At 47.3% G+C, this 23,994-nt stretch overlaps 7 protein-coding genes across 7 annotated transcripts; 5 read left to right on the top strand and 2 right to left on the bottom strand. All coding sequences in view use genetic code 12, as the record gives it.

The window, feature by feature from the left end:
• Positions 1–112: 112 nt before the first annotated feature.
• TEC1 (transcription factor TEC1) lies at positions 113–1,798 on the bottom strand (the record flags this gene model as incomplete). Its single annotated transcript, XM_025488266.1, has 1 exon — positions 113–1,798. The coding sequence occupies one exon, from the start codon at positions 1,796–1,798 to the stop codon at positions 113–115; it is 1,686 nt and encodes a 561-aa protein (XP_025342928.1).
• Positions 1,799–7,576: 5,778 nt separating this feature from the next.
• CXQ85_004652 (uncharacterized protein) lies at positions 7,577–9,721 on the bottom strand (the record flags this gene model as incomplete). Its single annotated transcript, XM_025488265.1, has 1 exon — positions 7,577–9,721. The coding sequence occupies one exon, from the start codon at positions 9,719–9,721 to the stop codon at positions 7,577–7,579; it is 2,145 nt and encodes a 714-aa protein (XP_025342927.1).
• Positions 9,722–12,632: 2,911 nt separating this feature from the next.
• KIS2 (Kis2p) lies at positions 12,633–14,429 on the top strand (the record flags this gene model as incomplete). The annotated part of the gene is made up of 1 exon (XM_025488264.1): positions 12,633–14,429. One exon carries the CDS (start codon positions 12,633–12,635, stop codon positions 14,427–14,429), a length of 1,797 nt encoding a protein of 598 aa, XP_025342926.1.
• Positions 14,430–14,639: 210 nt separating this feature from the next.
• On the top strand, positions 14,640–15,422 carry RVS162 (Rvs162p; the record flags this gene model as incomplete). Its single annotated transcript, XM_025488263.1, has 1 exon — positions 14,640–15,422. The coding sequence occupies one exon, from the start codon at positions 14,640–14,642 to the stop codon at positions 15,420–15,422; it is 783 nt and encodes a 260-aa protein (XP_025342925.1).
• Positions 15,423–16,540: 1,118 nt separating this feature from the next.
• Positions 16,541–18,907, top strand: CXQ85_004649 (uncharacterized protein; the record flags this gene model as incomplete). Its single annotated transcript, XM_025488262.1, has 1 exon — positions 16,541–18,907. The coding sequence occupies one exon, from the start codon at positions 16,541–16,543 to the stop codon at positions 18,905–18,907; it is 2,367 nt and encodes a 788-aa protein (XP_025342924.1).
• Positions 18,908–19,118: 211 nt separating this feature from the next.
• Positions 19,119–20,030, top strand: CXQ85_004648 (protein-transporting protein; the record flags this gene model as incomplete). Its single annotated transcript, XM_025488261.1, has 1 exon — positions 19,119–20,030. The coding sequence occupies one exon, from the start codon at positions 19,119–19,121 to the stop codon at positions 20,028–20,030; it is 912 nt and encodes a 303-aa protein (XP_025342923.1).
• A 1,007-nt stretch (positions 20,031–21,037) lies between these two features.
• On the top strand, positions 21,038–23,839 carry RPG1A (translation initiation factor eIF3 subunit a; the record flags this gene model as incomplete). The annotated part of the gene is made up of 1 exon (XM_025488260.1): positions 21,038–23,839. The coding sequence occupies one exon, from the start codon at positions 21,038–21,040 to the stop codon at positions 23,837–23,839; it is 2,802 nt and encodes a 933-aa protein (XP_025342922.1).
• Positions 23,840–23,994: the final 155 nt, after the last annotated feature.

Below are 23,994 nucleotides of genomic sequence, written 5' to 3'. Positions count from 1 at the left end.
TTCTTAAAGAAATGAAATACGTAACTATGTCGCTTGTAAACGAATGACTAGGGGGCACGGCAGGGCCATGCGGGACTGGGGAGCTTCACGGCATAACTAGTAGTTTAAATGACTAAGGGCCAAACTCTGTGGATGACGGGGCCATGAAGGAGCCGAAGCATTGGGCGGAATCTTCATTTGGCAAGCTTCTCACTGTTGCCAAGTCAACATTTGCAGAGGGATGGAATGTGTGGCCCGATGGTGGAGGCGTGTGGAAGTTTGTTGGTGTCTGTGGGAAATACGGCGCCTGGTAAAGCCCCATGAGAGGATCTTGTGGCTCTTGCTTCACGGGATGCATCCCTTGGTTAGGAGAAAAAATATACTCTTGCTTGATCGGGTTCGTGCCCAGAAGCATTGGTGGCTGTGAAAGAGCATCGCTCAACTCAATGGGAGTCTGAAGGGAAGGCGGAAGGAAGAGCCTGGAAGTCGAAGAAACAGCCTCTCTCCAAGTTTCGACTTTAGAAAATTCCCAGAGTAAGACAGCCTTTATTCTGGTCTTAGGAACCAAGCTGAATGAGCCATCATGGCGCTCGTAGATCACCTGCTTGACTGTAATGCCTTTGAAAGCAGCGTCCAAAGAACTTGGCTGCTGCAACAACTGGTAGAAGAAGCATTTCCAGAACTTAAGAAGGAATGGCTGGTTGGTGTTTGCCATGAAATTGTCCTCGTTGACCTTGAGTACTTCAGCACCAAAAGAATAAACCGAGGTAAAACTGCAAAGACCAGCCTGTGGAATAGTAGCAAAATCAAGCATGTAGTTCGTTTTGAGATCCCTGTCGACAGAGAAGTCAATGGGCAAGTTTGCTGGATTCAAAAGACGGATCATATTATGAAGAATAGGCACGTTCGTACTTGCAAACTCCTCCAAACCAGGGAATCTAGATGCAAAGTTGGCGTCTTCTTTGAGAGTCAACAGCTTCACTGGAACATCTTCTTGGAAGGTCAAGAAGCTGTTGTTACCGGGAACACTGCTTTCAATGGAAAAGCTGATATTTTTGATGGAAACAAGCTCTGTGTTAAGGCGCTTTCTCTTTGGAGTAGACGAAAGGCCAGTGGAGTGGCGTCTTTCAGAACCTGAAGACTTACCATTTGGAACCACACCTAGTGACTTGTTCAAGTTGATCTTAGCAAAGATCTCCTCGAAATGCTTGCTGTTACGCTCAGCCTCTTCATCAGAACCAAACTGTGGACCATCATTAATAAGAGCAATAAGTTCTTTCCGCAGGCCCATGTTTTTAATCACCTGGATATGACTGGAGACCTGTTTTCTAGATCTGTACTTCCCCGTCTTGGCCATGATATAATCCGAGATCAACTCGTTTCTACCACACGAACGGCCACCAATCTTGATCTTGTTAAGGCCCTTCTTGGGCACAATGGCGAGAACCTCTTCAAACGCCTGTTGCACGTCATGGCACCAGATATCTTTCTCTGCGTCACCGCCATGAGTGGAAGACGTAGCGCTTGTTGGAGTAGTGATGCATTCCAGATAAGACATATCAGCGGAATCGCTTCTGGGAGGGCCAAAGGAAGGAATGGAAGTCAGGGAGGTTTCTATGGCCGAGGCACTTGTAGAAACACGCATTCTGGGTTTGGAGTCAGGCAGGCTGGTGCCGTCAAAGAAGGAGGACTCAGCAAACTGAGACGATATGGGCATGCCGTTACGGACTTGCTTGGACGTTTCGTGGACCTGAAACATCTTCTTTCCCGAGTTGTCGATGCCGATATCGACAATCATGGGGAGTTTCTTAGGCGTCATGGAACCAGTTAATGGAGTGTGATGAAAAGGAAAGGGATGTTATTGAAGCGAGACAAAAATAAAAAAAGCCGTTATCGGTTGATTTACCGATCTCTGAAGGGTCGAGGCTGGAGACGACGAAGGCGGACCGAGGAAAGGTACTAATAAGCAAACAAGAAAACAATTAACAGAAAAAGGTCTGCCAACGGTAGGAAACAATCAGGCTTAAAACGGTGGAGGAAAAAAGACCGAACCAAAGGATGCTGCATTGTTAGTAGAAGCACGAAAATGAGGAAAAAAAAACACAAGGCGTCGCAGACAAAGCAGGCTCTGGGGCAGGCAGGACGCACACACGCACCCACGCACACACACACACAAAAAGCAGTATCCCCTGACACAGCACAACCCTGAGAACTCATTCGACATTCGACATTCCGGGAACAGAAAAAGGCCCATTCTAAAACATCACCCATACCCAAATTACACTTTTAACGTTTTAGACATTTTGTCCTCCAAAAACGTATTCCAGCACTCTTTTCGGCCAATGACTGCGCCAAGGGGAAAAAGGCCTTGTCTGCCAGTGAAGGCAGCGTGCGCGAGGTACGCGGCAGGAACGAGGGCGGTTAAACTTGTCCAGGGGCAGGGGCAGTGAAAAAAAAAGTAACCAGTAACCAGTAACCAGGCAAGACAGGACAGAGGGAGAAGCAGGAACCGCGCGCGCGGAGCGCCTATTCATCTGGCATTTGGGAAAATGCAATTGGAGATTGGGGGAACCACAGGAGGACATAAAAAAAAAAAAAAAAAAAAAAATTACCCCCAAAATAACCCCAAAAAAAGGAATGCCAATAAACAAGGGATCGAGTTTTTTGGATGGCCCAAAGTGGTTTTGCAAAAGGGATTTTTATGGTCTCTCTCTTCTTAGTCCTTTCCTATGTGTCTCCTCTCTGTCTATTCTTGGTCCTGTTTCTGTTTCTGTCACTTTCTGGCGAGCACTGGCGAGGATGTCAGTTAGAGTGCGTTTAAAATGCAAAATGCAAAATGCAAAACGCAAAGACAAGACGAGACGAGACAAGACGAAGCACAAAAGTCAACTAAAATTCAACCAATTCGCCATTTCGCCAAATCCTATGTCTTCTTCTCTCTAACTCTCTCTCTGTCCATTCATGGCTTGCGCGAGGGGACTGGAGAAGATCTGAGATCGCGCGGGTGCTGGCGCTGAGCGCTGACGCTGGCGTTGACCACCAGGAGGCACCTCCAGAGACATTCCATCCCAGCAGGCAGAAAGTCGTCCAACAGAAACAAAAAAAAAAGTTACCTCTGTAAACTTTGCTTTCAGCCCACCCTCCGCTAATGCACGTTTTTAGACCTCCTCGCAAACACACCTCCTTTGGGCGACATGTGCTTTTAAACGGTGTTCGGTATCGGTAGCCGGTAGCCGGCAACGCACCCAAAAAAGGCCCATGCCAGAGATCTCGTGTCACAAGACAGGCCCCCACAGGGCGTGGGAAAAAACATATGTGTGGGATTCTGCAAAAGCTCCCTCAGCCTGTTCTTCAGCCTCCACGGCCACCGCGCATACGATAGTCCCACCCGCCAGACTCGACAAGTGCCCAAAACACACTTAGACTTTAGTGCTAGGAACACTTTTTTTTTTTTTTTCACGCAGATACGTTAAAGCGTATTCGTGGGACGTTCGTAATTACATATCAGTAATGGGCTGGAGCGAGCAATGTGACTGCTTTTTGGGTCCCTGCCTCCTTCTGTCTTGGCTTGCCGATGTTCAGTATTCGCTGCATTTGCGGAAAACGTCGCCGCCGCCGCTGCTGCCAATGCTGCTGCCACTGCTGTTTCTGGTAGTTCTCCACGGCTCCACTTGCCCTGGAACTGCCTTCACTGAATGTGTGAAAGTCACCGCAGCCACCACCAGCAAGACTTTTGGGCCGGGAGGGGTCCCTCCCTTTGGTACCCTCTACCCCAAGGCACCAGCTGGCTAGCTTTCTGTCCATCATGTCTATATCATCTGTCATTCCACTGTGTCTTTCATGTGTATTTCATGTCTTCCTCCATGTGTTTTGTGTTTCTTCGCTGACACCACCTTCTGACACCACCTTCGGCGGTGTCATCGGCGGTGTCAGCTCAAATACATACCTCTTATCGTTGATTATTATTTCCATGGGGCAAATCGACCCTATATAACTACTCCAGTATTTCTCAGCCCTCGCAGGCATCCGCAGCCCTCGCAGCCCTCGCAGCCCTGCCTGGCTTCAGTGCAAGCTGTGATTTGCACATACATCCCGGTTTGTGTTCCCTGGCTTGTTTACGTCAGTGGCAGAACAATGTCTGGCTCTGCATTGTCCAATCCTCCCCAGCAGCGGCTCTGGTTAGCCCGCTGCAACCAACCAAATGAAGCAAAAAAAAAAAAAAAAAAAAAAAAAATAACTGATGCATCTGCGATTTTACGCCTCTACCTATTACCTTCTTCAGATGGTCCTCTAGCACACTGCATTGCCAGTACACGTCACCGCAGCCGTGGTCAACTGAATTTAACTAAAGTTTGGTGGCTCCTTTAGGAGGGTTTATTATTTTTTAGTGCTGACTCTTGGGTTATCCAGACTTTTCAGACTTCCAGTCTCCTCTGCTCCTCAGTCCCTAACGGGCCTGAGGAGCAAGGGGACTGGGGGATTTTCCTTGCCTCGGAAGCGTCCGCGGCGCATAGGCTGGTGAGACCCGGTAGCGAGGGGGGAGGCAGGGAAGCTTGCAATGTTCGCTTGCATCTGCCTTTCCTTTTTGCCAACACTACCCTCCCTTCACCTTCACCTGCTGTTGTCTGTTGCCTCTACCAGTTACCTGTTTGCCCGTCTGCGTCTGCGTCTTCGCTTTTCTTCTCCTCGCTGCTGCCTCTCTGAAAAAAAAGTGCCTGTCTGGTACTGCGATCCACGCCTGGCGCTTATCTGAATCGGCGCCACTGACTAACTAACCGTAACCAGTGCAGCCTAAATCCCTCCTCCCTGCCAGTGCCAGTGCCACTGCCAGCGACTCCCCACCACCTATTCCGCTCTGTACTACCTTTTACCTCTCGCCTTAATACCTTCCTCACTAAATCCGTTTTCCTCTTCCTTCCTTTTTCTTCCCTCCTCGATCTTCATCCCCACTTGCACTGTTTTACACTTTTCTTCTTCCTTTTCCTTCTTCCTTTTTCTGCCCTGGCTTTTTTTTCTCTGTCCTCCTCCTCTTCAAAGCCTGGCGGTTCCGCGCTGCTGCTTTTCCTGATCGCATTATCCAGTGGATCGTATTATCTGCTGGTGCTCGTTCAGCCTCTTTGGCCTGTTTGTCTCTTTTTCTTGCTTTTCTGGTTACCTCGCCTGGTGACACCTCTTGACTTCCTTGGCTTTTTTTTTTCCCCCAGTAAACATAACCAAAATAAATCTTAGAAATAACCATCTAAAGCCTCTTTTCTCTTAACCTTCATTCCTCCCGTCTCCCGTCTCCCGTTCCCTCCCGCCCTGGGCCACCGCTGGTGCCCTAGTTTATTCATCTTCCCTTGCTCTACCAGTACTACCCTCTCGCCCCGGCTATTCTTCCTGGCGCGGTGTCTAAAACTGCTCTTCTGCCTGCTGCCTGCCTGCTGCCTGCCTGCTGCCACTGCTTCCGCCTGGGGAGTGTCCTGAATCGTACTCTTGCCTCGTTTTGGGTAAACTTCTCCAAGCCTCGCCATGTGTCAGCACTGGCTTTGCTTTTGGCTTTTATTTATTTTTTTCTTCCTCCAACCACGGCGTCCTTTTCCCGTCACCGTCTTCACTAGCAGATATCGAAGAATCACCAACCTTGAAGCTTAAGAAGAAAATAAACTAGGCCTTTTACCAATTCACTACAGACCCATTGGTTGTTCTGCTCCCCTGACCACTCTTTGAGCCGCTTTCCCCACCGCCAACCATTGTGCTCTAGCGTCTATTGTACGTGCTGTCGCTGCTTTGTCATTTGCAAATTAGTCGAGAGACTTCCTCAATTACTAACTACTTACTTGCCTTTTGCTTGTGCATAACTGTGTTACTTTGAGGCTTGTGCATTTTTTTTTTTTTATCATCTCGCGCTGCGTCTCTCACATTCCTGTCAAACAACGGCCCTCCCAATGGCTTTCCCTAATAATACACTTTAGGCTTTTTTCTGCTAAATGCCATGGCTTGTTTCTTGTGTTGTACACCAAAACTCTATTTTGTTTGTCCTGCCGTTGATGATACTTGTGCTTTTCCGGACTTCGCCCCAGCCACAATGTTTTCTTGTCCTTATGGGCTTTGGTGTTGTTGTTTGATTTGCAACAATCTCTCTCCAACAACATCGCCTTGCCTTGTCCCGCGCTTCCGCGCAAACCCTGAAGATCGCTACGAACCCTGAAGATCGTACCCGATCGCCTGCGAACCTTTGCGGCCTTAGCATCACCTGGCGACGGCTTTCACAACACAATCCAAAAAATAAAAAAAAAAAAAAAATATCTTCTCATGACCATCATCTTCTTCTTCTTCATCTTCAGCTCTCATCATGGCTTCAAGGGTATCCCCCACGCCCCCACTCTGGGGCTCTTTCGGTTTTCCGTTTTAACTCCCATATTGTTCATTGTCTGGACCCTTTAAGCAGCTCCCCAAGCCATACTCTCTCAAGCCATAATGCTAGCTTAATTTCTCTTTTCGGCGCTTTCGTCGTTCCCCTGGGTTTTTTTCTTTTTGTCCTTTTCATTGAGTTCTCAACACGTCTGTACCCTCATCAACATCGTCGCTCTGACTTGCAACTGCCCCCAGCCCTCTTCCAGATACAGATACGGCGTCCGCAGCAAGAACACGATCACAATCTTGGCTAGCGCACATTGCTACGATCGATCGCTCGCCTTGCCACATAGGAGCCCGTACGGCTGCATCAAAACCACTGTAAAACACGTAATAACTCATCCTTTGGGGGGCGCCGCTGTGCCGGGCTTTTTTTTCATGATCGGCTTGGTTCCTCTTGTCTCGGGGAGTCTTCCCGGAACGCTTAGAAAATATCTCTCGCCTGCCATCAGCAGCATCTAAACATGTTGCTTTTGCACCAGACATGAGCCGAGCGAACGGAGGGGTCCGTATCAATGTTTGATCTGACGAATGAAAGAGAATCTAGCTCGCTTCTGTCCGGGTACTTGCATTTGATCAAGGGGTATCCTTGGTAGTTTAATGATGAAACGCAAGGAACCAGAATGATTCAAGGCGTGATATGCTTCAACGGAAGTCCGATGCTTGGCTCTGTTGCATGGTATAGCAAGCACGTAGGGATATCAATCCAAGTATTTGGGAAGGGGTAAGGTCTGGACCAGCGGAGTCCGGTCATTGGGTTGTAGATGTATGTCTCTCAATTTTTTGCCATTGACGACATGCTATGGTAACGATAATGAAGGATTTGTTGGGCATTATGGGATGCACAATAACATTATACGGCTGGATATCACTTTGAAGCTGTATGATTCTTGAAAATTGTTATGGAGCCTTTTTACGAAAATCTTGCACCATTACTCTTGTTCTTCGTCTGGCCTGGTATAACCAAATATGTCTTCATTCTCAGAATGTGGAATCTGGCAAGCTTATTTTTTGATTAATCGGGAATTTGCTTCAAGGGGATCAGCGATAGCTTGACGAAAATTGATTATCAGGGGAATCTAATGACGAATACAGATCATTTCGCTTCTCATGAGTTTTTGTGGTCCATTTTTGAATTAACGTCACATTGCGTTTGTTATCAATATTGCATTGGTACCTGGTTCCAATAGAAGGCATCATTTTACCGCTTGGAATCAAGGAAATTCCTCAACAACGATTTATTATTGGTTTCCTCCAAAGGATCAGCTTCGACCTCACTTAATTCTTCTTCTGCGAGCACAGCGCCAGCGTCGTGCTCCTTTAAGGTCAATTCACTGCCGTTCACGGCCACGAACGGAATCTTTGCAATGTCTGCTTCTTCGGCAGCTTTCAATTCTCCGAGACGACTATGCCAATACGCCAGCCATTTTGCAGCTGCCCGGCCCAAGGCTCCTGCGGCTTTAATCTCCCCAAGCAAGGCATCCAAATCATTGGTGATGTCACCAACGTTGCTGTACTCGAACCGTCTGAGCTTACGAAGAATATCCGTATAACCAACAGACGTATGGCGAGGACGGAAATTCGTCAAGACCTTGGTAGGGTCGAGTTTCTCAGACATCCACGTCAAGTGCTTTGCAGCCACTGAGCATAAGGGGAAGTAGGCAGAATCATACATTGAAAGCTTCAATTGTTCTTGTTGGCGGGCCAAATTTTGACGCAGTTGGGCAAGTTTAGCCAAGTCGGCAATTTTCGCCAAGTCGCCGACCAAAGTATGGCCAAAGTCAATCTTTTCATGAAGTTCGGCAAGCGCCTCTTGGGCTGAGCCGCTGTCGTAAATCTGCGCCGCTTGGGCAACGAGCATCAGCTTATGGGCACTAGGACGGACTAATGGTGCTCCACGTTTGGCTTCTCGCTTGAGGCACCAATATTTACATAGTTGAGCACTGACAGTTCTGAGGTCGGCGAGAATCTCCAGTCGAGGGACATTGGAGGCATGACCAAGACCACGTAGTAGAGCCAGCTGACTTTCGGGTTCATCGACCTTAAGAGCAAGCAAAAGGTCATATACCATATTAGCAAAGCACTTGGGTGCAATTGGAGTGTTGTGTTCGGTCCTCCAACGGAATGCGCTGAGACTATTTTCATGGCGACGACGTGAAGCCAAACGGTTCTTCTCCTCACTAACAAGAAGTCTATCACGGTAGAAGCGACGAGTTTTGGCTATGCCCACAACAACAGCCTCTGCGCTCCATTCAGGTGGACAATGACGGTGACAGAAGGACGTAAGTGTAGCTTTCAGCGAAAGTGCCCCGTGAACGCCCTTTTCCATGGCCATATAGAGACCAGCTCTTTTGGCACAAGTGACATGGTAAGCCTGGAAACACAGTCGATTCGTACACTGGATACATGCGCCGACCTTCTGTTTGCAGATGTAACACACCAATTTCCAACGGGTCTTGGGGACAGCACCCACGCCTTCAATTGGTTCCATGTAGATTGGATTGGCAAAGTAAACTTCAGGGATCCATAAAGCGCACACAACATGGCTCCAGAGCCCGTTATCCAATTGTTTAAAAGCGCCCAGTCTAGAAGGACAAAAACTGCAATCGCTATGGCCCCTCACAAGCATACATCTTCGGCAGAACCATTGGCCTTCAGGGATAAATGCTATACCGTAACATTCCTGGTGCACGGCAATGTTACAGCCATCACAGAACACTATAGCGTTCCCGTTATGGCCCTCCAGGTCGTTACACACCGCACAACGCTGTTCCAGCATCAGGCCAGCGCCAGCGATTCCATCGTCATTCCCATACTTTTCAAAACTCTCATCCAACTCGCCTTCATCTTCATCCAATTCTCCACCGCCCATTCCGCCCATTCGGACCTCTAAGCGATGCCATTCCTCTTCAAGCGCTGTAATCACAAGCTCAAACGCTTCACGCAGAAGCGTCACTCTGGCCAGCAGAAGTTCATTACGCCAGGCCAAAAACAGTTCATCCTGCTCGTCCAAATCGTACCGAACCTGGCGTCTTCCCACCTGGCCCTCTCCAGTATGCTCTCTAATATATGAAGGCTTCACACCACCAGCACGGTGCGATGCCCGAAACCCATGCTCTATAAGCGTCTTCGACATACGCGTCACAGCACTCGCCTTCCGTTCACGTCTAGTAAAAACAGGTTTCGTCGTAGGTATCCACGCCGGTGCCTGGACAACCTGAAGGTCCAGAGATGGAGGGTCTTCCACCACCACCACACCCAACCGCTGTGTTTCATCAAGATCAGGATATATCTCTTTATAGTCGCGTTCCTCCCGCGGACGCGTATCGTACGTCGCAGCCACCATCACAGGCTATATGGAAGTTATTGTGGTTCTTGGTTGGTGGTTCTCGGTTGGTGGTTCTCGGTTGTTGATGATCTGATGCGCGCTCAGTATGGAGTGGAAGTGGAAAATATGGAGGCCCGCAGGGTCCAGTGTTCGGCCCCAGAGACACCAAGAGAGGGAAGTTACCAGGAAAAATGATAGAATTGGAATTTAGTTGGTTTTTGGTCTTTTTGACATTGAAGAGAAGGGAAAGTCTTTTTTTAAAGTTTTGTTTTTTGTTTCCTGGTACACTTTGGTGGGGGTTTTGTGGCTTCTGGTGGTTCTCGGTTGGCAGTTTTTCAGGCTACTGCTGGTGCGTTTACTGGCAAAGTCTGTACTTCCTCAGGACTAGACTCACTACTGGTTTGTGTATATACGGTTGACTCTGTGCTAGGTTGTGATGTTAAGTTGTGCTGAGTGAATGGGGTTCTTATATTATTCTGGTAAATATTTTTTTTTTATTTACTACTTTTCTTTTGTTTTTCTAATGGTGGGCTTTACCTGGCTGGTGCATACTTATCCTACTTTACGGGTAGTAACTTTGCCAGGTCAATTGGTCATTGGTCATTGGTCTTGAGCTGGAGTTGGGTTACTCTATTTTACCGTTCATTCTACTCTTTCTTTGCCCATAGAGAAATTCTTGACGATGGGAAGCTTTTGGGTTCGTCAGATTCAAGTTGGGGAGCTGGTCAATGGTAGATGGACACCAAGTAGCCTACGATAAGTGAAGGGACAGCTGTCAAGTCATCTAATATCTGACAGAGAGTGTGATTAATAACAAAAAATTATATTTGATTAATTGCTGGCTCATGATCAAATAATGTATTTTCTAGCACATACTGATTCTTTGAAAAGCTCATGAAGGATGGTAACGATGTCTATAATACTTTTTTGTACATTACAATAACCGCTCTTCTAATTAAATGGCTCTTTTAAAGTTCTTTGACCACCTTAGTCCAATTTTGGAGTGATGGCTGGACTAACCCAGCTCATAACGGTAAACAGTGGATTCATAACCGAAACACAAAGAGATCCTCTTTTCTCCCGACCCTCGGATTTCTTCAGTTGTGTAACTTTTCGTGAAATGGAAGAAAGATGACGCTTACGAGCTTGCTTTGGTCCAAGGTGTTGGCGTTTCTGTTATGACCAAGATGGCGTTGAAGGAACTTAAAGACGCCCAACCATGCTCTCTGGTCCCCTCAAAAATTAAGCATGTCTTAGATATAACAAAGCCATGCTATGACGTGCCCTGAGCAAGTTCGGGTCAGTTCTGGGCAACCTCAGAATCCAGCTCAATCCACATTAACTTAAATATCGCCACTACAGTCCAACCCAGCTAGCTTAAAAGAACCAAAATTCTAGTAAATACGCCTCTATTACATTTATCCCCTCTACTAGTTCACTGAAGTACTTGACCTCCCTTGCCCGCTTATCTTCCACCTTGCTTCCTTATCTGATAAGTCCACCTAATCCACCCTAACATTACCCAAACAGGCTTATTTACGACCTAAGCTCGCCAGAAGTCAAAAAATCACCACCCAAAGCCCCAAACCTCCAATCCATACAAATCCACTTTTGTACCACCTACCTTCCCATACTATCCGTACCCCTGTAAACTGTGGCATACCACGAGCGACTCCTACCATGGTAAACCGTCGTCGACCCTTCCATGTCTTTCTTACCGTCCAGCATGTGAATCGGCCCCCTCCTTTCAAAATTAAGCCACTAATACTTAACCTGCTCTACATTCCGGAAATCACTCAATGCACAAATGTGCACGGCTGGAACCGGGATCCTTATCAGCATCCACACCTTGGCATCCACTGATGGTCACAGGCCTCCTCACCAGAAACAAACAAACAGGGCAACACTTAAAGGCTCAACCACTAATATTCCGTTGTCTTCACGCCCACTTCCCTTATTTATACTCCTTGCTGGCTTGTCTTGATCTTTTCGCAGCCATTATCAACACCGAGATCACAAAACAGATAAAGGTTACACAAAACGTGGAAATCAGCTAAGCCTAAATCCGGAACCTTAAACGCAGAAGCCTCCGAGCCAGTCAATGTCAAAACACTGGAAATTTCATATCTAAATATATACGTTTCTTTGGTAATTGGCCTTTCCTGGAATGTCCATAGTGAACAATCAAAGCGCATTACATCATAGGTGAAGGGAAGATATGAGGCAATGGATCCAGTGCTTTTCACCCAAAACAATACGAATTGGCCTGAAAACCCGTACACCCACCAACCAACCCCTTCTCTTCCTATTCATACAATTTTCATAAAATTCCCTTCACCCTAACTACCTTCACCTGCCCTTTTGCTCTGGAGGTTCCCCTGGCAGTGGGTCTTTGTGCTGGGCATTTCCTGCAGTACGTGCTTCGAGCTCGGTGCAATGAAGCCCCCCTCTTCTTCCACCCAAAGCTTAATCATACAATTTTTAGTATAATTAGTACCATAGTTTAAGCTTCCACCTGCACTGGCGTGTCCTCGGGTGGAAATTGTGTTTCTCTCGGTGCACCGGTTTGGGAAGTGTTATTGGTGGGGGACAACGGGGAGCCCAAAGGAACCAACGTCACCTCCGTACACCAGGCATTTCCACACCCCAAAACAACAAATCCCCAATCTCCAAGTGCCCTCTTTAAATATTTTTGCCTTTTTAGTGTCCCATCTCACGGGGTCCCGGCCAAGTGCCCATGTATAGTATGTAGAAATTGGAAAATCCTGCACATACGGTGTGCCCCAAACCCACCACTTTGGCGCCCCACGGTTCGCAGTCGCTTGCTTCAGAAAAAATATACCTCTATCAAACTTTCCACAGGGTCCCCCTCCACCATTGCCCCCCATATATAAAGAAAACAACCCAGTAATCTCAATTACTCTCTCAAATGGGAAACAACACGTCTTCCACGCGCAAGCTGTCTGCCGCCGTTCGCCATGGCGCCAGCGTCCGCAAACTGTCCCAATCGCAGCAGCACAATGCCCACCAGATTTTAGAGGAGGAGTTTAGTGATTTGATTCTTCATGAGGTGAAACGACAAAAGCAGGAGCAGGCTTCGTCCAGTGGGCATCTGCACCTGGCAGACGATCTGGAGACGAATAAGCACTTTACGAATGACTTGATTGAGGATGAGTATAATGAATTGAGTGATGGACTTCTAGGAACAGACACGGGGGATGTGCAACGAAACATCTTGCCGACGAACGGCGAGGTTTCAGATACCGATCTGGACGGGCTGGCCCGGGCCGGTCGAGACTGGCGGTCGCAGCAGCTGAACCAGCAGCTGAACCAGAACCAGTATTACGTGAGAAAGGATACTAGTGAGACCAACAGCGTGGCCAGTGGGTACGAAAACGAGGGTCTGAGCGATGGAGAACGTATGGATGTGGATGTGGATGTCGACGTGGAGCCTAGGGATAGCGAGGGTGTGCTGCTGAGCCTGAAAAGTCTGCTTAACGACTTGCTGAAGGTTGATTTCACCCGTGTGGCGGCTCCGGCTGCTGCCAGACATGGTTTCCGTCCTCCTTACCGCCGTGGTGCTTCTGGAACGGGCTCTCCAGCGTTTGGCCGTCGTAACGAGTCCATGCAAAGCGTAGCTCTGACGCGATCTCTGAATCGATCTCCAGCTCAGGATGTGTCTAGCCACCCTGTGTTTGGCCCAAACTACGCTGGCGAGTATGCTGGCTCTGCTGGCGGTAAACTAGTGCCTGTGGAGATCAAATGGGTGAATTCTGCCCGTGAGAATATCAATAAGGTGTCTATAATCGGTTCTTTCTCCAACTGGCGTGATGTGATCAAGCTTAAGCCGCTGGCGGCTCGGCCCAACGAGTTCTCTGCCACCATTAGCTTACCTTTGGGCGTACACAAGTTGCTTTACATCATCAATAACGAATACCGTGTGTCGGAGCTGTTGCCCACGGCCACAGACCAGGAAGGTATTTTGTTCAATTGGTTCGAGATCTTGGACCCACAACGTCTATTTAATCACTCTCAGAAGCAGCAGTCTCGTACGGATGCACTGACAGATTTCGATGCTAACATCATCCAGGTTGCTGGCCAGCACGATACGTTTGTTATCCAGCAAAAGCTGAACCTGTTCCTTGCCAAGATGTCTAAGGAAGCTAAAGATGTGGCTAACTTTGAGCACGTTGAACACTTGCCTGAGGAGCCTGAAAAATATGTCTCTTATAACGAAAGACTTTCCTTTTTGGACGACCAGCAAGTCCGCCGTGGACCTTTCGAGTACCTGAGTGAAATCCCTGAGATGTTTGTTAATTACGATTACTTCAAGAACAAGGCGCCTGATTACGAGTTACCTGAACCTCCACAGCTCCCTGCACATCTTAATAATGTTCTTTTGAACAAGATGCTGTCGAACTTTCAACAGAACCATGCACAGAACATCCCTCAAGTTGGAGCTCCAGACGCCAATTCCACTTCTAATGTGAGCACAAGCTCCACTCCATCCAGCAACTCCAAGAGACCACCGTTACGTCGTGCTGACAGTTCTTACTATGCTTCTAACGCAGAAGCTCTCCATCTACTGATCCCCAACCACGTGATTCTCAACCATTTGATGACCACGTCTATCCGTAACGACGTCCTTACAGTGGCCTGTATCACCCGTTATTCGGGTAAATTCGTCACCCAGATCATGCACCTGCCTGCTGATACAGAGAAGTAATAGAATGGCTGCAAATTTCGCAGCCACTGTCTCAGGTATGTTTTAAACTGATGATGTCCTGCAGGCACCGCCCCTCTCACACTTACCCAACTACGGGGATTCTCGGTTCCCACTGCCGAGCCTACCTCCTGTTCCAGAAGTTTCATAAGTTCCTCCTCCAAGAACCGTATTTAAACTTCTATCCCCCCATTGTCAGTTCAACCGATCATCATGTCCTGGTCTGGCTTCAAAAAAGCCATCAATAGAGCGGGCAATCAAGTGTTGCTCAAAGCAGGACAAATTGATGAAACCGTCGATTTGGAGTTCGATTACGAAGAGAAGCGTTACCGTGCCATGGAAAAATCATCCGAAAAGCTTTACAAGGAGCTTCGGCGGTATAAGGAAACGCTTGGCTCGTTGGCCACGGCGCAACTGAATGTCAGTGACGTTCTTGCCGGCTTCTACGGCGTTGATGCTAAGAGCGTTGCCAAAGAGTACCAGCAGGCGACAAAGACGATTTCGTCCGAAACTCTTGAAAGTTTGAACCAACCTTTTTTCCAAACAGTGCTCAACCCAATTGACCGCTTCAACTCATACTACGTCGACATGAACGAGGCAATCAAGAAGAGAGCCCACAAAAAATTAGATTACGACTCTCTTCGAAACAAGGTCCGCAAATTGTCCGATAATCCCGAAGCTGATCCGGCTCTGGAACTCAAATTGAAGGATACCAAGGCACAGCTTGCACTGGCTGAAGAAGTGTACAAAAGGCTCAATGGCCAGTTGAAGTCCGAACTTCCTCGCTTGATGGATCTTCGTATCTCATATCTCAATCCGCTGTTTGAGGCATTTGTTAAATTGCAACTCCGGTACTTTAGTGAAAACCATAAGCATTTGAACGAGGTGCAAAAGAAGTTGGATGCCAAGACAAAAGCGGATTATAAAAGCGGGAAGTTGGAAAAGCGGCTTGATGATATCCTCGGCAAAGTGAAAGAGCTTAACATTGCCAGTTAACTGTGTGATGTATTATGAGGAGCGCAATGAGCGCTAGTATTGAAAACTGGATAGGCTAATGGAATAACATAGATTGACGGAGCCGTCAGTTGTAGCCAGATTGGGGCAGCGTGTTGACGCTATTGAGGGTACGCCCATACTGGTTCACTTCTTGAGGAAAACCCAGGTTGTTCCATATGGTAACTTAGATGGAGCCCATGTTGTGGTGCTTCAACCGTAGAGGTCTTTTGGACCCTATCAGATGACCTTCTAGGCTCACAAGCTATCCATCGATCCCGAAAGGCCATGCCAAAGCCTTCCATCATGGTGACGCCTTCAACACCTCTAAATAGGAGAATATCTAATATTAACCCATCAAAACCCCCATCGAAACCGATCAACTTCTCTACCAATTTCTGAACCCTCTAACCCCATCACTGCCCATTCAGCATCGGTTCCAGTACGGAAATACCTACCGATACCAACAATGGCAGTACCTCATCTACCTCAAAACCATGATCTCTAGCCAACCCATCTTTGTTACATTACACCAATCCCAACTACCAATTCCCCAATTACCCAATTACCGTTTCCTCGAAGCAAGAGCAAATCACAGCCTTTTATCTCTCCACCACGAAGCTTGCTGGTGCTCATAAGCCTCTCCAGAGTATCCACATGGAGGCCACTAACCAACCACTGGAAACCATCCAAACTGCCCCAAAATACCAAAACAAGCACCGTCCACGTTGTCTCTACACGTCCAAACCCAATTTAACCCAAAACTACCAAATCGTCCCACGTCCATCCAAAAGCTTATATTACCCCAGTGCATTCACCACTGAGACTTGCAACCAGAGCCAGCCACAGTAACAGTACAGAAGCAGCAAAGAGCAGTCTAAAAAAAATACCAAAACAAAGTAACAAATTTCAACAATTCCACTAAATCAATACATTTCCATTCCAACCTTTTCTCCCCCACTTCTGCTTCTCTGACTCTCCCAGGCAAGCTTCCCAGGCCTCCAGCCCTTCGCACTGATATCAACCGGCACTCCATCTTCCCAAGTCCCAAGTCTCACTTCCACCTTCCACCGTCCATCTCCTCCACCCTCCCACAAAACCACACAAAACCGTCCCTTCGCATGTTCCGCAAAATCCGGGCCCGCAACGACGCTGCCCAAGGCCCGGGCCCTGAAGCCTTTCCTGAACTGTTCTGGCATTGGTACTCAGATAGTTACTCTCGGCTACCGTCATCGACCAATGATCCAGCCGACGTGTTGCCGCATAACCTGAAGAACTATACGGGGAAACTGTCTGCGGTGGTGCAAGTGAAGAGTTTCTTTCTGCTGGAGATGCCGCAGCCGTCGACGAACCAGGTGGTTGCGCTTCTTAAGCTGCCGTTTACCAATGGAGATGTGGTGAGGACGTATACGCTAATTCGATTCTTTCAGCTTAGTGAGAGTGGTTATTTTATTACGAACGATGGGTTTGACCGCCTGGGTGCCACGATTGAGTTTGCTGGTGCTGAAAATTGGGAGAATGTGATGTGCTATATGGATGCTCTTTTGTTTCTGATGTTTGCCAACTTGGAGAGTTTCGAGCCTATTTTGTTTGTGCTGAACCAGCATGCTAACCCATTGGTGCATCAGCTTTCGGGATTGCTCCGAGTATACGTTAATTTGATGCGTTCAGGCAATCTCATCACTACTGACATTTCGATGAGGATGTGTGAATGCCTTATGAAACTTGGCTATAACGAGGCCATGAGCCATCGTCAACAGGACGTGGCTCCACTATTTGAGTTCTTGACTGAAACCCTTCAAATGCCATTGTTGACGTTTAAGGTTGAAATTAAGCATCTGGGGAAACACGAGAATGACGATACAAAGTACTCCAAGGAACGTATTTTGTTTGTTTCTGTTCCTGATGCTGAAAAGTCTGCTACACCGGTAAAACCTGAAGATCAGTTCATTGAAAACGATAGAAAAGATTCGGGAGATGCCATTTTATTGGAAGAGTGTCTTGAACATTACTTCAATAATTCCATTTCCGTTAAGCGAGAGCTTGAACGCCGTGCTACTCTTGATAGTCTACACAAACCCCTGGAGACGTTTGTGGAAGCTAAGGATACAAAAGAGCCGGTTATTAATGAGTCTGACATTGAGTTATCTCTGGATAAGCCTCAGGACACTAACATTTCATTCAACACTCCTGGAAGAGCCAGACATAGCACCCAGGGCTCCCAGGCGAATCTGGTTCGTGTTAGAACACGTTCCTCAACGCTCTCTATCTGGTCTATCTCCAGCGTAGAGTCTAAGCCCAAGGAGGTGATGCTTCCAGCATGGATGTTGTTACGTCTTTTACCGTTTTACACGGATGATAACGATATAAATAACGCTAACGAGAGCGTGGCTCGTAACTCCAAGGAATTCGTCAACAGAAGACCAGTTCTACCTATCTGTCTTAAGAGATACTCCTTTGATGCAACGGAGCAGCTGGCAAACCGTTCTAACAAGCGTATCATTATACCACCAGTCATTGAGTTGCCATCGTTTGTGGCTGACGATGTTGACAACACCGATACTGGAGGGTTCAAGCTTATACTTGAAAGTGCATTGTGTCACAGAGGAACTACCATTGCATCGGGTCATTTTGTTTCTGCTGTGAGGAAGAATATCCATGTTGTGGATGAAACCTTGGAAGAATCGCTCAATGCAGAGTGGTTCTTGTATGACGATATGAAGAAGAAGAAGGTGGTGAAGAAGACTTTCAGTGAGATTTTCGATAAGGAATGGCCATATATGCTTTTCTACCGGTTAGCATCTTCAACTGCTGGTGGAAGCTCTGTTCTGTCATTTCAATCGGGAAGTAAAGTGGATGCTGCTAGCCCTGTGTTTGCTCCTAGAGGCTCTAGGCTGAAGTACTGGACTGAAGACACATTGACTCCAATTCTCTCTAGAAGCGAGTCTAAGAGCGACCTGGAGTCAAAGCCAAGCACTTCAGTTGCGACGCCGTTTTCGCTTGAAAGCGCAGTGAAGACATCTTTTGGCAGCGATACAAGCACATCAAGCATACCTATCCCAGAAATCCTACCGTCCAGCTCAAAGTATGTCGATATACGCCAGAGGTACCTCTGGTACGTGACGGACGAAGAAATGAACTACTACAAGGAATGTGCGTCTGTCTCGAAGACTGGCAGCAGAAACATGAGTATCAGTTTCACTCCGCAATTCAGAAGAAACAGTCAATGGAGTGAAAATTCCAACATCAGCGGCCTTGCGTTGGCTGAATCGGCTGCAACCGAGAAGGTTGACATGGACACCGTCTACCAGAAGCTTGAAAAACTTAAACCTTCAGATTCAACCCCTGCCAACGAAGAGCATGAAGAACGCAAACACCACAGACATCTTGGCCATTTCCTTCACGGCAAAAGCGGCGCTTCTCTCCAACGAAAAGAGAACAAGAAACGTCTTAATGAGTACAAGAAAGAGAAATGTGTGATCACTTAAACCACAACAACCATACCCCAGTCATATAGATAGCATCAGCGGCGTCACCACGACGCCTCATTGAATCTTGAGATACTTTTTTTTTTTTTTGCCTTATCTTCCACCGTACTTTGTGTATCTCACCTTTCCTCCATCAACTACATACTGAGTATGGGCATCGCGGCATCGCAGGTTGAAATACTCACCCCAGACTTCCACATCTTCCCACACCATGAGCAAAAGAAGAAACGAAGAAGACTCAGACATTGACGTCAGCTCAACCGACGAATCAGACAACTCTGACGTTGAATCCCAAAAGGGAAACGAAGAGGAAATGGAGGAAGTGGTCAATGTGGACTTTGACTACTTTGACTTGAACCCAGAAGTCGATTTCCATGCTACCAAGACATTCCTTCGTCAGCTTTTCGGTGACGATGCTACCCAATTCGATATTTCCTCCTTGGCTGATATGATTTTGACAAAGAATTCTGTGGGTACCACCATCAAAACTGAAGGTATTGAGGGAGACCCATTTGCTCTTCTCTCGGTGATCAACCTTACCGATAACGCTGAAAAGCCATGTATCAAGGCTGTGGTTGACTATATCCTTGAAAAGACCAAGGGAGATAACGAATTCAACCTTATTCTTAAGAAGTTGCTTGCGCCAGGCAAAACTACCAAGGACCAGACAAAGCAACTCAAGGTCGGCTGGGTCGTCAGCGAACGTATGATCAATATGCCAGTCGAGGTTGTTCCACCAATGTACAAGATGCTTCTGGAGGAGATGGAGAAGGCCGAGGATGCCCATGAAAAGTACGAGTTTGACTACTTCTTGGTGGTGTCTAAGATCTATAAGATGGTCAGCTCTACTGCCGATGAGGAGGACGACAATGCTCCAAAGAAGAAGAAGAAGGGTACTGCTCAGGTCGAGGAGTTCGACTATTTCCACTACGAGGATCTTGTTTTGGAAGAAAACGCCAAATACCATAAACACTACAAGTACACCAACCATCTACAGGAGACCGACTCGAGAAGAGTCTTCACCGAGTACGGAATTGACCCACGTTTGAGTGTGTTGTTGTTGGATAAGAAGGGATTGGCCAAGTCGATTCCTGAAATGGCTGAAAAGTTCCCACCTTTTTAGATAGAATGAACAGTGTATGATATTTGCGTGTAGATTTGAGTATTTATGTGGATATCGTGAATGAGGTGGGATGGGGAAGGAGAAAAATGGAGCTTAAAAAACAGCAACAGACGTGATTTGAAGTTTGAGGCTGAGGAAGGGATAATTGGGCATTCTGGGATGTCTAGGTGGGTTTGGTGGATCTGAGTAGCTCAGTGGTGGTTGGATATCCATCGGTGTGGTTAACGAGTGAAATACCCACTACAAATAGACGTATCAGGAGTTCTTGAAAGCAGGTTTTAAGATTTCAAAATCTTAAGTGACTTTTTTAAAAAAAAGATACTCTGGATCATTTGGACTTTCATATTTTAGCTGTTTGTGGGAATAGTATTAGACTATGTCTGTATCTCTAGAGAAGTAGAGGTGGTAAGTATGAGGTAACATAAGCACAATGGAAAAAAGCTCAAAGACAGACATTTATCTCCAAACAATTCGTAAAGTGTACGTTTTTAAAGGACTTAATGGCACTCGAAAAGGTAATCATTGAAAACACATCTTTCACCAAAGCCAATGGTTAAGTACCATCTGCACCTATTTTGCAGCCATTTCGCAGCCATACTACCAACTACTACCACCGTTAAATGATACACTGAAACATAAAATAGAAAATGTAAGATTATAGAAGTCATACTTAGCAGTGAATAATACTAATTATTCAGTCAAAAAAGTATTATATACGGTTTGAGTGTAAATGACTATCTACTACCGTTCCACTGGTGCCTCACGTCTCAGTAAGACCATACAATATGGAGCCACGATGACCTGCTACCAAAAACCACCAAGAAAGAAACATTGCCAAAATAAAGCCAGTTTGATTATCTCTATACCCTAAACAACCAATATATCCCTGAATTCACCCATTTTTGTCCACCCAGTGGCTCTTTCTAACGGTGCGCACACGACTGGAAAATTTTGCTAGCATCGAGTAGATCTACGAGAATCCAAAACTTCACGTATCCCAACCTACAATGCCTCCAGCACACAAGAACCAGGCTTTGCGCCCGGAAAACGTGTTAAAACGTGCCGAGGACCTTATTGGTGTCGGCCAGAAAGATGCTGCTCTCGAGGTGCTTTACGAGATGATCACCTCCAAGAGAACCAGATACTTACCAGTGGAGGACTTGGAACCTATTGGACTTTTGCTTATTGAGTTGGCTGTCCACTTCAGAAAGGGTAAGGTCGCCAAGGATGCTTTGCACCAGTACAAGAAGAACGTGCAGATGTCTGAAAACGGTTTGGAGTCTGTCCAGGTGATTGTGAAGAAGTTTATTGAATTGGCTGAGGGTAAGTTGAACGAGGCCCAGACCAAGGCTGATATCAAGATGGACCAGGAAGACGACGATGACTTGGAGACTTCTCAGACCCCTGAGTCGATCTTGTTGTCTGCTGTGTCCAACACTGACCTGGCTGACAGAACTGAGAGAGAGTTGGTTACTCCTTGGTTGAGATTCTTGTGGGAAGCCTACCGTGCTGTTTTGGATATCTTGAGAAACAACTCCAAGTTGGAGGTCACCTACTCTGCCATCGTCAACCAGGCTTTCCAGTTCTGTTTGCGTTTCAACAGAAAGGCCGAGTTCAGAAGACTCTGTGAATTGTTGAGAGCTCATATGCAATGGGTTACCACCCAGGCTCCAGGTAAGACTGCTGGCGCCAACGTCAATGCTGTTGACTTGTCTGACTCCGAGACCGTCCAGAGATACTTGGAGCAGCGTTTCTCCCAGTTGAACATCTCCGTTAAGTTGGAGTTGTGGCAGGAATCCTTCAGATCCGTTGATGACGTCCACACTTTGATCACCGCCTCCAAGAAGACTCCAAAGCCAGTCATGATGGCCAACTACTACGAGAACTTGGCTAGAATCTTTGCTGTTTCTGACAACACTTTGTTCCACGCTGCTGCCTGGAACAAGTTCTTCAACTTGTTCTCCCAGTCTCCTAATGCTACCGACAAGGAGTTGAGCTACTACGCTTCTGTTCTCGTCTTGTCCACCTTGTCTATCCCAACCAAGTCTTTGAACATTAACGAGACTATCGTTGACGACCAGAAGGCTAAGCACACCAAGTTGACTTCCTTGTTGAACTTGAGTCAGGTCCCAACCAGAGACAGCTTGATCTCTTCTATTGAGAACAAGAACATCTTGAAGTTCGTTGACCCAGTCGTCAAGGATTTGTTCGAGATCATGAGCGACACCGAGTTCCACCCATTGACTGCCAAGGACAAGGTTGCCGATGTCTTCAAGGTTATCAAGGACGACAAGGCCTACAGCAAGTACATCCCAACCTTGACCGAGGTTGTGGCCATCAGATCCTTCCAGCAGGTCTCCCAGATTTACGAAGCCGTCAAGTTGGACTTCTTGGTGTCTTTGGGTGTTATTGAAGGTACTGAGTACACTTTGTCCGAGTTGGAGGTTGAGGATATGATCGTCAACGCCGTCAAGAAGGGTCACTTATTCTTGACTATCGACCACGAATCCCAGGTCGTTACTTTCGAATCTAACCCATTCGAAGACTCCTACACTGACTCCTTGTCTTCCAAGTTGCAGGCCACTCCTGCCGAGTTGGTCAGAACTCAGTTGTCCAAGTTGGCTTCCGTCTTGGCTCAGTCTCGTGAGGTCATTGACCCACAATACGAGGCTCGCAAGGAGCAGAGACGCGAGACCGCTTTGCAGAATGCTATTTCCGAATTTGTCAAGGAGCAAGAGCTGATCGCCGACCGTGTCAAGGTCTTGGAGGAGCGTAAGAAGCTCGCCGAGATGCGTAAGCGTGAAGAGGAGGAGAAGGCTGCTAAGGCTAGGCAGGAGAGATTGGTTGCTGAACAAAAGGCCGAACAGGAGAGATTGGTCCAGGAACAGGAAAGAAAGAACTTGGAGAGATTGGAGAGAGAGAAGAAGGCTATCGCCGACAGCAACAAGAGAAAGATTGCCGAAGAGATCAACGCCAAGGGTATTATTCAGATCGACTTGAACAACTTGGAAGACTTGGATACCGACAAGTTGCGTGCTATGCAGATTGAGCAGTTGAACAAGGACAGAAAGAACTTGGACGAGAAGTTGAAGGTTGTCTTCAAGAAGGCCGACCATCTCGAGAGAGCTTACAGAAAGCACGAGTTGCAGTACTTGGCTGACGAGGCTGCCACTCAGAAGGAGAGAGACGTCAAGGCTCACGAGGAACTCACCAAGAACAGAATCGAAAAGGCCCGCAAGGAGCACGACAGTGCCAAGGCCTTGAAGGAGCGTTTGACTCGTGTTGTTCCAGACTACTCTTCCTTCAAGAAGCAAATTGACGAGCAGAATGCCTCCAAGTTGGCTGAGTTGAAGGAACAGGCTAGAGAAGCATTCGAACAGGCCAAGCAAGAGCGTATCGAGCGCGTCAAGCAGCAGAGAATCGAGGAATTGAGAGAAAGAAGAGAACAGGAACAGCGTGAAGCTGAGGAAGCTGCTCGTAAACTGGCCAGAGAAGCCGAGATGGAGAAGTTCCGTGAAGAGATGAGAGTCCAGAAGGAGAAGGATGCTGCCTTGGCTGAGAAGAGAGCTGCCATGGAAGCCGAGATGGCCGGCCAATCCCCAGCCCCAGCTGCTCCAGCTGCTAAGACTTACACTCCACCAAGTCGCCAGGCCACCTACACTCCACCAAGCCGCCAGACCCCACGCCCAGCTCCAGCTGCTGCTTCTCAAGCCCCACCATCGGAAGCCCCAGCTCCAGCTCCAGCCTCTGACAAGCCATTGACGTTTGCTCAGAAGATGAAGTTGAAGAGAGAAGGTAAGCTCGCCTAAGCATGATAGCTGGCGAAGTATACGTGATTGCAGCGTGAAAGTGCATTCCGTTTAATAGCATTAGGTTAGAAAACCCGAGAAAAGATAAAACCAAGAAATTTGGAGAAAAAAAGATATTTCGACGTAGACGGAAATCGGACCTAGTTTTCCATGAT

The sequence above is a fragment of the Candidozyma haemuli genome (assembly GCF_002926055.2).
Source record: "Candidozyma haemuli strain B11899 chromosome Unknown H_2014730914, whole genome shotgun sequence".
Classification (NCBI taxonomy): Eukaryota; Fungi; Ascomycota; class Pichiomycetes; order Serinales; family Metschnikowiaceae; genus Candidozyma; species Candidozyma haemuli.
The sequence above is the reverse complement of the archived record's forward strand: the minus strand, read 5'-3'. Positions and strand labels throughout refer to the sequence as shown.